Below are 16,773 nucleotides of genomic sequence, written 5' to 3' on the forward strand. Positions count from 1 at the left end.
CGCATGCATGAATGTGCAGATATCTAGCTTCTTCGTATCTTTTCTCATTCTTGACGACGACACGCGAGCCTGCACGTACGTCTCCACTAGCTCATGTATAAATATACACACGCTAACTTTTCTATTCTTCTTCGTGTGATCAAAGCATCAGGGAGCTGCAACCACGTACAACAAAATAACGCATGTATGGACACACATCTTCAAGTAACTGGCTCGCTTACTTTCTATAGTAGCACGCACAAGCTAACAGAGGCTTCACAGCAGCCCTGGCTGCACCGGACCTGGGCACGTAGGCCTTGGTCGCGCCCGGCGTCTAGAGCCCCTCAAGCCCGCGCCGGCCGCCACTTCCCTTTGCTCAAAGGGTATTTCAGTCTTTTCCTGTAGTCCCACTAGGAGATTTAACTCTCACAGAAGTAACAAAAGTGTCAAATAAGAAAGAAAAAACTTGAGACGGGGATAAATAGGAAAGAATTTGAGTTTGAGTGTCAAATAAGGAAGTTGTACTTTTTCTGGTGTCAAATAGGAAACTTTCTCAAAAATGAGAGTGAGACCCAACATTTTCTTTCTTTGGGTGGAACATTTACCTTTTGTTTTTCATTGAATATATATTATATATCTTTTCTTCCAAACTAGGAACAGGAAGACGAATTGTTTGATGGGGTAGGGGAAAATAATCTAGTTTGAAATAAAGATTATTCCATAAAGAAAGGACAAACGTTCTAGTTTGAAAGAGATATTGTCCTACAGAAGAAAGAATAAGTTAAATCAGTGAATGAAACAGCACGCTCCAGCTGGCAAGAAAAATTGTCAAATGGCCTTTTTCCAAAAAAAAATCAATTTGTCCAATGGTGAAACAAAAAATGGTTTGCTACCAAGATTTTCTTTGTGTATTTGTATGCTCTACAAATGAATACAGTCACATGTATCTATTTACTATTTACTCTTCAAGGAGATGTTTGGGCTCTAAAAGAATAATTCAATTTTTACCAACGCAGTTAGGGTTCTTTCCGGGTCCTCCATAGTAGATGTAAGTGCCCCAGTTCCTATTAGTACCATTCTGTACATTATAGCATCCTTGCTGTGAACTTAGCAAGTCCACATTGTCTGGTGATTTGAGAATGTTGGACGAACCCACCACTTGGATGTTCCTAATATAACTGGCCTTGTTGAAGCCTTCCTCAGGGAAGTGTCCACTACCCATCTATGTGAAGTTTGGACAGGGTTAGGTGAGTACACCTCGCCGCCCCACATGACAGAGGAGGCACTGTCTGCCAAGTAGGAGAATATGGATGATGGCCAATAGCCCACAACATAGCTTCCCACTTGCAACCACCAATTGCCCCCCTTGGGGTCCTGCAACCCACAATTTACGGGAAAATTCAGAAAATAGCTAGGTTTATGATAAGGCAATATATTTATAAGTCCTTTGAGTGCTAAAATCATGCATGCACAAAAGTTAGAGTATATCGCTCTTTGATGGGAGTGGAAGCGCAAACATCCATAACTTCAAATAAATGCTCTATTAAAACATATTTCATGTATAATATAATGAAATTAATATGATTTTCTAGTTGCCAGTGATTTTAAACTTTTTTCAAAGTTAAAAAATAACTTACAGAATCAATGTAAACTATAATTTAATGTCCTAAGGTTAAAAATAAGGAGTATGTTAGAAGAACCCTTGCTCAAAAGGCTAACTCAATAGTGTTGTACTATTTGCGAACAAATATGAAACAGGCACAGGTAACACGACGATCCTAATAAGCTAGAGCGACCATTGATAGCCTGGGCTTAAGTCCGAAGGCAGATTAAGTAAGGACACGAAGCTGCTGGCATAGATTCTCTGTGCCCATTCACAATTTTGATTTTGAATGTTTGCAATGTGAAAGGTTTTTGTATTTTACCTTCCAGATTAAAATATCGATGTCAAATTGTGAGCCACCATAACTGGAGACAGGGGAGATGCTGCCACCGATTGCAAACTGATTGTTTGTCTGGATGAACCCTGGGCAGTTTAGGTTGTAACATCCTGTTCTTTGGTATCCATCACGCTACAATATTCCATAACTACAGAAAATTAGTATCTCTTTATGCCATTCCCTAGCTTAATAAAAAGGACCTCTATTAGTACTAATTAAAGAAAAAACAGGGATATTGTGTTTTTTCTTACAGTCCAGTAGATGAATATTCTAGTATTGCTATCCCTATAGAGCTCCGGATAAACCTGCAATTTCGTAGAGAGCACATGACCATTAGCCACAATGAAAGAGAGCAAGTATAGTAGGTTGCTCCTTAGAGCAACAACGATGTTGTTCAAAAGTAGTCCACAGGCATTAGAATCATATTATACTCACTACAGGAAACTGGCTCTTTGCCGACTGCAATTTTCTTTGCCAACTGTTTTTTTTCGACACTCGGCAAAGAGGTCCCTTTGCCAACTGGAATTTCCTGCAGTCGGCAAAGCAGGATTTGCCGACTGCCTGGCTTTGCCGACTGCCAGGCAGTTGGCAAAGAATTGCAGTCGGCAAAGGCAGGCCATGGTTGACGCCATCCACACCGTCACCTTTGCCGACTGCCACTCCGTCAGCAGTCGGCAAAGGCGCAGGCTTTGCCAACTGCCATCCTCCCTGGCAGTCGGCAAAGAATTTTTATTTTTTTTGATTTTCGATCCCAGTTTTTTGTGTTGCCTTGATATAGTAAGTACATGATATATTCCAAGTTTGGGATCATTTTGATTTATTTTGCTATATTCCATTGATTTTTTCTGTTTCTTTGATTTTTTCCGGCAGCTCCAGATTTGAACTGCAGGTACATGAAATAATGGAATCCGGCGATTCAGAAAATGATATTCATGATGTTTGGAGCATGTTGAGGCCGTGTGCGGGGCCTCGCGTGAAATTTCGACCGTGTTGGTGTCGGAACACGCCGAGCCACGCGCGTGAAAAGTGTTTTTAAATTTTATAAAATCGAAACGGAGTCCGAAAATGACGAAACTTGACGACGTGTCTTGTCATCGCATGCGGAGGCTGTGGTAAAAATTTGAGAAAGTTTCGAGCAAGTGGCGACGTCGGGTGGCTAAAACCTGGACATCTGCGGACTCCGTTTCGATTTTATAAAATTTAAAAACACTTTTCACGCGCGTGGCTCGGCGTGTTCCGACACCAACACGGTCGAAATTTCACGCGAGGCCCCGCACACGGCCTCAACATGCTCCAAACATCATGAATATCATTTTCTGAATCGCCGGATTCCATTATTTCATGTACCTGCAGTTCAAATCTGGAGCTGCCGGAAAAAATCAAAGAAACAGAAAAAATCAATGGAATATAGCAAAATAAATCAAAATGACCCCAAACTTGGAATATATCATGTACTTACTGTAGCAAGGCAACACAAAAAAACTGGGATCGAAAATCGAAAAAAAAATTAATTCTTTGCCGACTGTCATCAGTGGCAGTTGGCAAAGAGCCTTTGCCGACTGCCAGGGAGGATGGCAGTCGGCAAAGAATTTCTGAGAAAAAAATCAAAAATAACCTTTGCCGACTGCCAGGGAGCAGAGCAGTCGGCAAAGTATTTTTAAAAAAAATTAAAAAAAAAATTTTTGAAAAAAAAATAATAGACCTTTGCCGACTGCGTCACATGCTGGCAGTCGGCAAAGGGAAAAAATAAAAAAAAAAGAAAAACGTCGCCTTATCCGCTCGGCCCCGCCCTCCCCCCTCCCCAAAATCTCGCCCGCCTGCCCCAAAATCCCCTCCTCCTCCTCCCCCGGCCGCGCCCTCCCCTGCGGCCCCACGCTCCCTCCCCGGGCTGTGTCGGCTGCCCTCCCCCTCGCGCGCTGGCCCTCCCCGGCTTCGGCCCCCCCCCCCCCCCCCCGCTCTTTCCCCCCCCCGGCTCGTTCCCCTCCCCCCGGCGCCCCCTCCCCGCCCCCTCCCCCGCTCTCCCCCTGGTCTCGTCCCCTCCCGCCGCGTCCCCCACGCCCCTCCCGGCAGGCCGAGCCCTCGCTCTCCCCTGCCGCGCAGGGACATCCCCTCTCCTCAGGTGCGCGCGCCCCTTCCCGCCGCCCGGCTCGGCCACTCCCGGCCGCGCACCCCCCCCCCCGCCTTGGTCCTCCCCCGGCCGCAGTGCGCCCTCCCCGGGGCGCGCGCCCCATCCCGGCGACGCGCGCCCCTTCCAGGCGGCGCGCGCCCTCCACCCCCCGCCCCCCGCTGGTCCCTCCCCGGCGGTGCCCCCCCTCCCCCGCGCTCCCCCCCCCGCGCGGGCCCCACCCCCCGCGCGTCCCCCCCCCCCCCCGCGGGCCCCCCCACGCCTGGGCCCCTCCGGCGCCGGCCGCCCCGCCCAGGCCCCTCACCGGCGCTGCCCCGCCCGATCCGGCCACCGGCCAGGCGCGCCACCGTGCAGCTCCGGCGTCGGCCCCACAGCCCGCGGCCTCCCCCCGACCCGCCCGCGCCGTCGCGCCCTCCCCTCCCCAAAATCTCGCCCGCCGCCCCAAAATCCCCTCCTCCTCCTCCCCCGGCCGCGCGCGCCTCCCGGCGCGCGCGCCCCCTCCGCGGTGCGGCGCCCTCCCCCGCGCGGCGCGGCCCTCCCGCGGCGCCCCCCCCCCCCCCCCCCCGGCCCCGCCACCGCGCCCCCCCCCCCCCCCCGCGCTGGTCCTCCCCGCCGCGTGCGCCCTCCCGGCGGACGGCGCCCCCTCCCAGGCGGCGCGGCGCCCCACCCGCGCGGCGCGGCCCTCTCCGGCGGCGCCCCCCCCCCCCCCCGGATGGTCCTCCCCCGGCGCGTGCGCCCTCCCCGGCGGCCACGCGCTCCATCCGGCGCCGCGCGCGCCCTCCCCCCCTACCCGCCGGCGTGGCCATCCCGGCGGCGCACCCCCCCGCGCTGGTCCTCCCCGGCCGCAGTGCGCCCTCCCGGGGCCGCGCGCCCCTCCCGCGGCACGCGCGCCCCCTTCCAGGCGGCGCGGCGCCCTCCCGCCCCCCGCGCTGGGTCACTCACCTGTGCGGTGCCCCCCTCCCTCCGCGCTCTATCCCCTCCTCTAAATAGTCGCGTGGCCACCCCCACGGCGCGTTCCCCCCCCCCTCCTCCCCGCGATTGGCCTCCCCCCGCGCTGGGCCCCTCCTAGCTTCTGCCGCCTCGCCCTGGTCCTCACCGGTGCTTGCCCCGCCCTGATCCGGCCTACCCGGCTCAGCGCCAGCCGCCATCACGTTCAGCTCGGCGTCGGCCACTGCGGGGACGCGGCCTCACCCCGACCCGCCCCTGGCCGAGTCGATGCCCAGCACCGATTCCGGCGTGCCGCTCCGTCCGCCGTCCGAGCCACCGTCCGCGTCCGCGTCCGCGCGCCGTTCGCGTCCGCTTGGCCCTGCGTCGCCGTCCTCGCCTGCCGCCGTTCCTCGCCTCTCGTTCCTCGCCTCGCCGCGCCGTCCTCGCCTCGCCTCGCCGTCCTCGCGCGCGCCCTCTGCTCCACGCGCCGGTGACGCCGTCCGTGACGACGAGGTAGTAGTACTACTAGTAGTAGTAGTTTACTTTGTTAATACCTGCTTATATTCTTCTGCATGGATTGGAAATACATTTGTGGTTGTCGGCCATCGTGCCTGACATGTATATGTGTTTGTCGGCCATCGTGCCGTCTTTTCTTGCAGGTTTGGTAACCTTCCCGTACAGGGGAGGTGCTGCCGAAATTTTTCGTTCTCACTAATTGTTTTTCTTTTTCAGGAGGGCTCCCATTGGAGGCTAGCCGGAGGAGCACGACTCGGCACTGCCCCGCTAGCCTTTCTTCACCGGCACCTGCGGTATGACCCCTCTTTCCGCCACATGTAGTCGTAGGTCGCGTTACCCAGTTAGGCGTCTCCCGTCCGAAACGGATACGGTTGGAAGTATGCGTTCTTCGCATATGTATAACCGTATCCGTTTCGGATTGTCCACGTTATTTGGACAGCCCGAGGATGCGCAGACGAGGTTAGCTCCCATGTTCCGCTCCCGTCCGAGTCGGAGTTTCGGCAGGACCTCCCCGTTGTTCTCTGGATACACACTCTCCCCGCCGGGACGTGTATCGGGAGAACAGCGGGGAGGTGCTGCCGAAATTCCGTCTAGGACGGGAGCGGAGCATGGAAGCTAACCTCGTCTGCGCATGCTCGGGTGGGATTAGGACCTATCCTTCACCTATTAGATGGTAGGAGCGCGTTGTAGATGCACTTGCTGGTTTTATCACATGTTAACATTGCCGCATGACAGAGCATGGGTGACCGTGAGTGGATGTACTCGGGCTTCGCAAGTAAGAGCCACGAATGGATCAGGGGGACGACTGAGTTCCTGGAGCATGCATTTGGCCCAGCTGCTAAAGGGTCGATTCGGATGCCGTGTCCCTGCAGCGAGTGCAGGAACAAGAAGAAGAAAGTAAAGGCTCAGGTGTTGAGAGATCTGTTCAAGCACGGGTTCGTTCCAAACTATACCCGTTGGCGCCACCATGGTGAATACCATCCTATTAGGGACGAGGTGGTGCGACCCGTCCTCGAGGAGTATGATGGCGATGCCGGGATGGCAGACATGATGGCAGACTTCCACGAAGCACGGTTTGGCGAAGGAATGGATGTGGAGGAAGATCCGGAGGAAACCGCGAAGGCCTTCTACGACATGATGGAGTCGGCACAGAAGCCCCTTCACGAGAAGACAAAGCTTACGCAACTGGATGCCGTCTCACGCCTGATAGGGTTGAAGTCGCAGCTGGGCATTAGTCGAGACGGCTTCGATCTCGTGTTGAGCATTGTTGGGGGACTGCTTCCGGCAGATCATGTCCTGCCGACGAACACCTACGCTACACAGAAGCTCCTTCGTGCACTTAAGATGCCGTATGAGGGGATCCATGCTTGTCCGAAGGGGTGCGTCCTGTTCAGGGGAGACCTCGAGGAAGCAAAAACCTGTCCGAAGTGCGATGCCTCTAGGTTCGTGTTGGTAGAAGGCTCTGATGGCAGCATGAAACAGTCTAAGGTCCCCGAGAAGGTCGTACGGCACCTTCCTTTCCTACCGAGGCTGCAACGGCTGTATATGACGGAGGAGTCCGCGAAACAGATGACGTGGCACAAGAATGGCAAAAGATACCATCCTGACAAGATGGTACACCCGGCGGACGGTGATGCATGGAAGCACTTCGATAACATGAATCCTGTCAAGGCTATGGAGGCTCGGAATGTACGCGTAGCGCTGGCAACAGATGGGTTCAACCCGTTTGGAATGATGGCGGCCCCGTACACTTGCTGGCCCGTGTTTGTGATCCCCCTCAATCTCCCCCCCGGCGTCATGTTTGAACCTAAGAACGTGCTCTTGACGCTGATAATACCTGGACACCCGGGCGACAATATGGGTGTGTTCATGCAGCCGGTGTGGGATGAATTGGAACTTGCTTGGGAAGAGGGGGTACTCACGTACGACCGGGCTACGAAGAGGAACTTCAGAATGCATGTGTGGTACCAGTATTCAATGCATGACTTCCTGGCGTATGGCTTATTCAGCGGGTGGTGTGTTCACGGGAAGTTCCCTTGCCCGACATGCAAGGCAGATGTGATGTTCACCTGGCTGGCCAAGGGCGGCAAGTTTTCTTCTTTCGACAAGCATCGCCAATTCCTGCCTGAGAACCATGAATTCAGGCTAGATGTAAAGCACTTCACGAAAGGCGTTCAAGTCACCGGCCCCATTCCGCAGGTTAAGAGCCCTGCCGCCGTCCTTGCCGACATACAGGCTCTCGAACCTGAGGAAACAGGTGGGTTTAAGGGATATGCTCGGGACCACATGTGGACTCATATATCGGGCTTGACTAGGCTCCCCTACTTCAAGGACCTTCTTCTTCCACACAACATCGATGTAATGCACACAGAAAAGAATGTGGCCGAGGCACTCTGGGCAACACTCATGGACGTTGGCAAAAAGTCGAAGGACAACGTCAAGGCTAGACTGGACCTGGAGATGATCTGTGATAGACCAAACCTGGTGATGAAGACCCCTGCGCCCGGCAGGAAATGGAAAAGGGGGCCGGCCGATTACATCCTGAAAAGGGCAGATAGGAAGGAAGTTCTGCAGTGGATCAAGACGTTAAAGTTCCCCGATGGGTATGCGGCGAATCTGAGCAGGGGTGTGAACTTGCAGACTATGAAAGTCTTAGGGATGAAGAGCCATGACTTCCACATATGGATTGAGCGGATCCTTCCTGCGATGACCCGGGGATACCTCCCAGAGCATGTGTGGCGCGTCCTGGCAGAGTTGAGCTTCTTCTTCCGCCAGCTTTGTGCCAAGGAGTTGTCTCGGGATGTTTGTGTTGAACTGGAGAAGGCTGCACCTCTGTTGCTCTGCAAGTTGGAGATGATATTTCCACCCGGCTTCTTTCTGTCCATGCAGCATCTGATCTTGCACCTACCGCGCGAGGCACGGTTGGGGGGTCCCGTGCAGGCCCGTTGGTGCTATCCAATCGAGAGGTGTCTAAAGCTTCTTCGGAAAAATTGTAGAAATAAAGCCAAGATTGAGGCTTCCGTGGGAGAGGCCTCCGTTCTAGAGGAGGTGTCGACCTTCACACAGGCGTACTATACTGAGAAGCTTCGCAGCATGCACAATCCAACCCCTCGTTACAACGCTGACGAGAACTCATCGATACTCAGCCTTTTCCAAGGGGATCTCGGGAGTGGAAGCGCAGGTACCAACAAGCAGTTGAACCATCAGGAGTGGCAGACTATCATGTTCACATTGTTGATCAACCTTGATGAAGTGATTCCTTATCAGAAGTAAGTTCTCAATGAGCTTGTTACCTACGCCGTCACTATCCTCCATCTATCATGGTCTGACCCTCTAGTTTCTTCCTTCTTTCAGGGAATTTATTAGTCAATACTGGAGAGGCAATAGGGCTCCTACCGAGCAAGAAGAAGACAATCTTCTTAGACACGGTGTGCCCGATTTCATCTCCTGGTTCTGTACAAAGGTACCAACCAACTAACCTCTTTCCTGACTTTGTGATTCCACTTTGCTCCCCGGAGCGAGTTATGTAACGATCTCCTACCCTTGCAGGCCCGAACGGATGCAGAAATGAGCGATGAATTGAAACAGGTGGGCCGTGGCTTCTCCCATAGGGTGAAGTCATTCACCGTTTATGATGTGAATGGCTATCGCTTTCGCACGAGAAGCTACGAGGAGAGTCGACCCAACCTAAAAACCATGTGCTGCGGAGTTCGTACGCCCGGCACGGATGGGAAGGACTACTACGGCATAGTCGAAGAGATATACGAGCTCAACTTTAAGGGTGCCAGGGACTTTAGCGCCGGTGGTATTCAAATGCCATTGGTTCGATCCTGATATCACGAGGAAAGACCTTACGATAGGTCAAGTCGAGATTCGACAGGACTCCAGCTATAAAGGAGACGATGTCTACATTGTGGCCAACCGAGACTGCCACGCAAGTTTATTACCTCCCATGGGCGTGCCAAAAAGACGAGAAGCTTGCGGGGTGGAGCCTTGTGCATTTGGTGTCGCCGCGCGGCAAAGCGCCTCTCCCAAACGACGACGATTACAACTTTGACCCAAGCACCGATGAGTTCTATCAACCTGAGGGGCTAGAAGGTACCTTGGAGATCGACATTGGTTCGCTCATGGGCATGGAAGTAGACAACGAAATCGATGAGGACGAGGGTGAGGAGGTGCAGGATGCCAGGGACTTAAGAATGCTTGAGCGATGGCAGATGCAGCGCGATGGAGTTGTCCAGGAGGAGGTACATGATGATGACTATGGAGACGATGAGGATGATGATGACAGTGATGACTTAAGGGAGCTCGACAATATTGATAGCGATGACGACGATAGTGATAGAGATGACGACTCCACGCCCGAGATATTGTCGTTCGCGGAGATAATTACGAGGCCATGTAATACTATATTGTTATTATTATGTTCCTTTACAAGTACTTGTCATTTATTTATGCTAACAGTTTTGTTCTTTGTCATTGCAGGCACTCGGCAAAATGCCAGGCGGACGGCGGCAGCGGCCGCATCGAGCAGTACGCTCGGCGTACCAGGTCCCCCCGCAGGAGACCGCCGACGACGACGAGGAGGAGGAGGAGGTGTTGGTGCGCGGGTCGTCCAGTAGGGGGTCCCAGCCCCCCAGCGGACGTCGCCAGGCGACCAGGAGGCTGCCGTTCTCGTCCTCGCAAGGGGGGACGACGTCGCGTGACGACGAGCGCGGCGGCGACGACGACGACGACGATGACGACGACGACGGCGACGACGCGCCTACACCAGGCGAGACGGCTTTCGACTTCGTCAGGCGTGGCCAAGGTGTACTCGCGCGGGCCCACGCAGCTTCCTAGGGTGCGGCCGCAATTCCACCAGCGCCCGGTGATCACACCCGTGGGCCAGACGTAAGTAACCATTATTGATTTCACTACTTGTTCATATGACATGTCAAAAATCGAACTGAAGACTAACAATTGTTCTTAATGACTCGTGCAGTTCCTGGAAGATTGTGAGTGGAGCAGGTCAAGCACGCCATATCAATGGCATCCAGGGCCTCCTGATTAAGGAGTACTACCCTGGCCTTGTCAACGTCAACGGCGAGATGAAGGTGCCCACCAAGTGGTCCCACTTCTACCTCGTCGAGGAGGGTGGCGAGACCATCGCGGCAAAGATAAAGAGGGAGTTTTGGGTGAGTCTTTCATCGCACCGCATTGCTAAATAGTACGCATTCGTCGGACTTCTTGCAAAAAGGAAATGCTACATGATGTGTCTGTGTGCAGGACTTCTTCACGTGCGAGGAGGGTAAAGCGGCCCAGGCGGCGCGAGTGCAGGAGGCGGTCTGCAAAGATCGTCTCAAGGACCTGTACCATGAGGCGCGCATACAGGCCATCCGCGACTTCCACGCCAACGTGCTTGGAGAGAACATCAAGAAGCCCCAAATCCGCCAGAGAATGAACTCGAGGGAGGCCGACCTCACCCAAGCGCAATACGAGCAGGTAATTAAGTATGACAACATTCGTTCAGATTCCTTCAGTGAAACATTACACTAATCTTCTCGCATGTCAAATACTTGATGTCATGCAGGTGTGTCCGTCGTGGTGCGACAACCACAGGGAATGCTGGACGGAGATTGTGCGCATGTGGCGCACGGATGAGGCGTACGCGAGGCGCGCCGACCGTCAGGGCCGCCGCGCGCAGATGCGAGGGGTGTCACACCACCAAGGGAATCAGCCCCTCCCCCAGTTCGCGACAAGATGGGTATGCGTCCGTTCATGTCTTAATCCTTGCGCTCAATTGTCAATACTTGTAACCATGTTTGTGTTTTCAATGCAGACGCAGACGCACGGTGGGCAGGAAATCAACGAGTACACCGCGTACCTCCTCTCTCACAAGGGCAAGGCGACGGATCCGAACAACGTCTACAACCCGGAGGACGGGCCCGATGCGTACACCAACCCCACCGCCTACGAGAAGGCCACCGAGTACACCGTCAGCGGCTCGCCAGCGCTACGGGGAGACGTTCGACCCCACCGCCGAGCCCCTGGACATAGACCTCCTGCAGAGGTTGGGACCAGGGAAGCAGCACGGCCGCTACTACATGGCCCACAGCGCCCTCGACCCGTCCCAGGTTCCTACGCTGACCCAGGTTCGATCCACGCCCACGAGCTCCAGCGACATCCCCGTAGCGCCCCGGCGGCAGTCAGCGTCACAGGTAAGTGCCGTTTCGTTCGTCGTTCACTCAGTTTCGCACCTGTACATACAATCAACACTGCGGATGTAATATTGCAGGCCCAGATGGAGGCCAAGATGGAGGAGAGGATCGCCACGTTGCACGCGCAGATGATGGCGCAACAGATGGCTTACCAGCAAAGCCTGTAGCAGCACTACAACACTCAGATGCAGAACATGGCCAGCTTCTTCCAGTCCATGCAGACGCCCAGGGCGTCTACACCGCCTCCTCTTCCAATGTTCGCTCCACCGCCTCCTCCTCCAGAGTTTTTTCCTGTGCCTGCTCCTGTCGCTCCTGGAGGGACCCCGGTGAGTATATTGACTCTTGCTTTAACTTGTGCGTCCATGCTGCAGATACTAATGACATCACTTGGCGTTTAACTTGTGCAGGTACAGTCGGCGGGTTCGAACCCGTCTCCTGGAGGTCCCGGCCATCAGATGATGTCGTATCCACCACCTGCACCCTATCCACCGTATCCACCTCCGCGTGGCCCTCCTCCGACGTACTCGTGGCCGCCGGTGCGCGGAGGGTGGCAGTACGCGCAGGCGCCTCAGTTTGGTCCAAGGGGGTTTCCGTGGGCAAACCCTGGGGGCTCTGGGGGCGGAGCGGACGACTGAGACCGGGGACGGCGCGACGAGCTAGGTACTTGTCGATTCTGTTATCATGTATCCACCGTATCGTCGAAGTTGTTGTCATGTATTTCTTTTCTTCGTTATGGACCTAGACTTGTTATGTTGAACTTCGTGTGATGGACGTCGACTTGTGGTGTTCGACGTGTTGGACTTCATGTGATGGTTGTAATGCACTTGTGTGGTTGTTATTGTGACATATATGTGAGATATATGTGATGTTGTGCGTTATTGTGATATATGTGGTGATGTTGGCGACAAATGTGATGAAATTGTGATATAAATGGTGCTACCGGTGCTTCTGGTGAAATTGGATTATAATTTGTGATTTTGCAGGGTTTTGATGCGAGAAAACAGAAAACAAAAGCAAAAAAAAAATTCCAGCTTTGCCGACTGTTTACAGTCGGCAAAGCTGGGCAAAAAAACCCCAGGACAGAATCTTTGCCGACTGCAACTCCGAAAGCAGTCGGCAAAGAACATTTCAAAAAAAAAATATTTTCTTTCTTTGCCGACTGCCGAGCTGGCGGCCAGTCGGCAAACAATTTTTGAAAAAAAAATTCTTTGCCGACTGCCTAGGAACCAGCAGTCGGCAAAGCCTGCCGTCAGGGCTGACGGCGCCACGTGGCTATGCCGACTGCTGGCGTGGCAGTTGGCAAAGGATTTGCCGACTGTGTGCCACGTGGCAGTCGGCAAATCCGCCTTTGCCGACCCAGGCTTTGCCGACTGCCACGTGGCTTTGCGGTCGGCAAAGCCTTTGTCGACTGGGTTTATGCCTTTGCCGACCGGGGCAAGCAGTCGGCAAAGAGGCGTTTTCCTGTAGTGACTGTGATCTTAGCTATCTAAGCTTCGCAACCGAAGATTTATTTATTATAGGTGGAAGTGAGGCACGAGAGATTTTGAGGTACGGTTGTCCTTCGGTGAAGCAAACAACAACACTACTCATCATTATATTATTTAAGTCATGTAGACAGTTTTTTTTCCTTTATCTGCATGAGACTAAGGATGAAAACGGTCGAACTCGGTCGAAAAACTCCTTAACCGTTTTCTACTTTTACATTTGAAATACGAAAGCGAAAGCGAAAACGGACAAGCCGGACACGAAAACGAACACGAACTTACGGAATATCTAGAATTTCGAAAACGAACCAATTCGAGCGGAATTATGTCGAACACGGTCGGTATGCGAAAATTCAATACGAAATACCGACCCACAGTGCATAGCATTAAACAAGTGCACGACCAAATACATAACAAGTTCACAACTAACAAGTGCATGATCTAGTTCAAGTGCATAGCATTAAACAAGTGCACGACCAAATACATAATAAGAGAGATGAGGCTGGGCGCCGTCTATAAGAGAGGGCAGCTAGCCACCGGTAGAAAGAACACAGCTGCGTGGTGAGCAGCCTGTAATTGGGCTGTATGACCTGTGTAGTTGACCAAATTCGGTTTAAACCGAATTTTGAATTCGGAATATTTCAAATTAAAAGTAGAAAAGTAGAAAACGGTCGAAAAATGTGTAAACCATTTTCTACTTTTACATTCGAAATACGAAACATCTCAAATGCGAAAGCGAAAACGGTAAAGTCGGACAAGAAAATGCGGATTCGGTCAGATTAAATATAGAAAACGATGCGGTTCGGTTCGGGATATTTCCGTTCCGTTTTCATCCTTACATGAGACTATCTAGATAAAGTGTCACCACAACAAAAGGTACTATGGGCGGTTGTGCAAATTAGATCCATTTGCTATTGTTTCTGATAATAATTGTGTCTACCGAATCGATAGTTGGATGTGTTTTGCTGTTTCTTTTGGAACTTTTAGGATTGATTATTTTTTTAACACATTTGTGAGGACGACCTAGACACGTATAAGGACACGATCTTCTAAACAAATTCATGCTGTTAGCACAACTCATGAAAGAAAAAGGTTTGCATGAATCAATACCTACTCTTGATCCTACTCAAGCTCTAGCTCTTTCAAAAGCACATAATCATGGAGGATGAAAGACAGCTTTTAATAGAACCTTTTATGAAGATGGGTTTAATAATGTTTCTCCTTGAGGTCTTACCTGCCATCCTACTTCAATGGTATTGAGGCGTTGTTGCTATAGGACCCCTTACTAATCCAGAGTTGGGCCAAACTGAAGTCCTTGTTCTTCGAAATTGTTGGTTGCCACAAATTGAAGTTGGTTTTGGTTCCATAGTACTTATCCTCCGGTGCTGCAGCTATGGCATACTTCTCAATGAGAGAGCAAGAGTCAAATTAAATGAGAAATTTCATAAACACTAATAACAATAAATGATTAGTACTGATGTGAAGGTGATTCATGAATGACATTTTGTACCTTGTGGCCACTCGTCACACCGGGCTTGACAGGGTCATCGACAGAAATGAGTTTTGGGATGCTCCTGGGCATCTTCTTGCCATATCTCCCAATGGAACTGGCCCTCAGGACATCCTCCTCCTTGATCCTTCGAATTGGTATGGTGTTCTCAGGGCACTTGCCATTCTGATGCCATGTTTGGGTGATTGGACGGGCCGAAACTTTGGAGTCATCATGCAAGCCTTTAGGGTGGTCAGAAGGCCGCATCTGAAAGGTGACAAAGGAGCACCGTTGAGTGATGTCATGATACATGCACATATGTATGTGTTGGCGGGAGGCACTGCAACTAGGCTGCACCGAACATTGAAACGAAAAGGGAAATGCTCCTGCAGAGAGAGGAACCTGGATAGTATGGTTCTCGAGGAGAGGATCATCAAATGCAGGTTGTTTGTAGATGTCTACACAGTCTATGATATCTCCATCTCGGCTCTGTTAATTTCTCAAAATCAGTGGTCGCAACCAGGTAGAAATTAAAACAGAGAAGATTGTACGTAAAATAGCAAATGACAGCAGCGGTTGGCCTTCTCCCCTCTATATATAATGGTCCCCTCTATATGTACCTCAGCGCTTGCAAGAGGAGCCTTGTTAAGCTGCCTGAGGAGGTCAAGCACTTAGGCTATGGGCTATGTTGATTACGTAGTTAGAACAATTTGTACATGTTCTAGTAAGACTCATCCTACTTAGAGTAAAATATATTAGGTCTAAACTTAGGATCCGTTTGATTTGCTGGAGCTTCTCCAACAACTCCAATCAGCTCTCCAACCAAACAGTCAAAGCTAAAATGGTTACATTAAGAAAGCTTCGTGAATCATGGTGATTGGAGTTGGATGTGGGAGGAAGCTGAAAAAAGAAGCTTCACCCAATCCCTCTTGCTTCCATGGGCCCAGCACGTGGCCGTTGTCCGATTTACCCTGGGAATGTGGGGAGGGGCCTCCGGGCCGGCGCAGGGAGGGGCACAGAAGCCGGCACAGGGAGCAACGGAGTGGCTGGCATGGGAGGCCCCTCTGGGCTGGTGCAAGGCGGGGCGGAGGAGGCCAGCATGGATAGGGTGGAGAGAGTAGAGAAAATTCGGAAGAAAAAATAAAGAAAAAGAAAAAAAGAAATTGAAGAGTTGATGTTTCACCATTTTCAACAACCATAAGAGTTGTTTGACCAAATATTTTTCTAACTAAAACTAGAGTAAAAAAAGCTGCTTTACCAGAGAAGCCACACCTAGAGCTCTATGCTAGACCTAAAGCTCTACTAAACAGACCTTATTATATTTTTACGATTCTATCTCAGTCTCTAATGCATCCGAGAAGTAGGTCACCGATCATACAATCGACGTGATTTCGCTCCGACACAAACAAAATCATAAACCAAAATCTTTGACAAGGAGACTAGAGGAGCCAAGCAATTGTGTCAACATATATATGTACCTCAAAGCTTGCGACATGAGGCTTGTTGAGCCGCCGAAGGAGACTATGCACCTGCTGCCGCCGCTGCACCGACGTCCCGGAAGTCTCTGCCGGCACCGCCGCCACCGCCGCCGCACCCTCCAAGAAGAGAAACGCGAGAGCCACCACGAGCGCTACCAAGTACGCTCGCGTCGCTGCCATTGAGCCCGTACAGTGCATATGCACGGATGCAGACGGGATATGAGAGTTGAGGAGGAGGCTGAGCGAGGGTCCCAGCGTTTTAAAAAGGTTGAGAGCACATGGAGACGTCTCCAAAAGCCTGGCTTTGGCGTATTTGGGGTTGTTAGAGTATTTTTTTTTTGTACACTTCACATGAGAAAGTTCTTCAAGGTGCATCGGAATCTATCTTTGGGGTATAAGAGTATATTTTATACACTTCACATGTCAGACTACTTTTTTAACACGCACGCTAGGACAGTAATCAGAGGTCAATTTCAGACCAGTCAGCCACTTTTCCTTTTTGGATAAAACAGTTTCTAAAACTTGTCATTTTTGAAATCATGCACATAATTTCTCTTATGCTAAGGCCCCTTTAGAATGACGGAACCTTTCCTGTTTCCTATGTTTTTCCTGTGAAATAAACTGATTTATGTGAA

The 16,773-nt window shown here is 51.7% G+C and overlaps 1 protein-coding gene and 1 pseudogene across 1 annotated transcript; one reads left to right on the forward strand and one right to left on the reverse strand.

Moving 5' to 3' along the window:
- Window positions 1–976: 976 nt before the first annotated feature.
- LOC136535296 (protein neprosin-like) lies at window positions 977–16,318 on the reverse strand (annotated as a pseudogene).
- LOC136535294 (uncharacterized) lies at window positions 5,587–9,321 on the forward strand. Its single transcript, XM_066527591.1, has 4 exons — window positions 5,587–5,780; window positions 6,223–8,756; window positions 8,842–8,950; window positions 9,037–9,321. The coding sequence occupies exons 2-4, from the start codon at window positions 6,226–6,228 to the stop codon at window positions 9,319–9,321; spliced, it is 2,925 nt and encodes a 974-aa protein (XP_066383688.1). The 5' UTR covers window positions 5,587–5,780; window positions 6,223–6,225.
- Window positions 16,319–16,773: the final 455 nt, after the last annotated feature.

This window comes from Miscanthus floridulus, unplaced genomic scaffold (assembly GCF_019320115.1).
Source record: "Miscanthus floridulus cultivar M001 unplaced genomic scaffold, ASM1932011v1 os_2657_1_2, whole genome shotgun sequence".
Classification (NCBI taxonomy): domain Eukaryota; kingdom Viridiplantae; phylum Streptophyta; class Magnoliopsida; order Poales; family Poaceae; genus Miscanthus; species Miscanthus floridulus.

What these genes read in the sequence shown, in the direction of transcription:
- LOC136535294 (XM_066527591.1), top strand. Translation starts at nt 6,226, where the DNA reads ATGGGTGACCGTGAGTGGATGTACTCGGGCTTCGCAAGTAAGAGCCAC. An exon ending in GAAGTGATTCCTTATCAGAA is followed by an intron (nt 8,757 to 8,841) that starts GTAAGTTCTCAA and finishes TCCTTCTTTCAG; the next exon opens with GGAATTTATTAGTCAATACT. An exon ending in TCTCCTGGTTCTGTACAAAG is followed by an intron (nt 8,951 to 9,036) that starts GTACCAACCAAC and finishes CTACCCTTGCAG; the next exon opens with GCCCGAACGGATGCAGAAAT.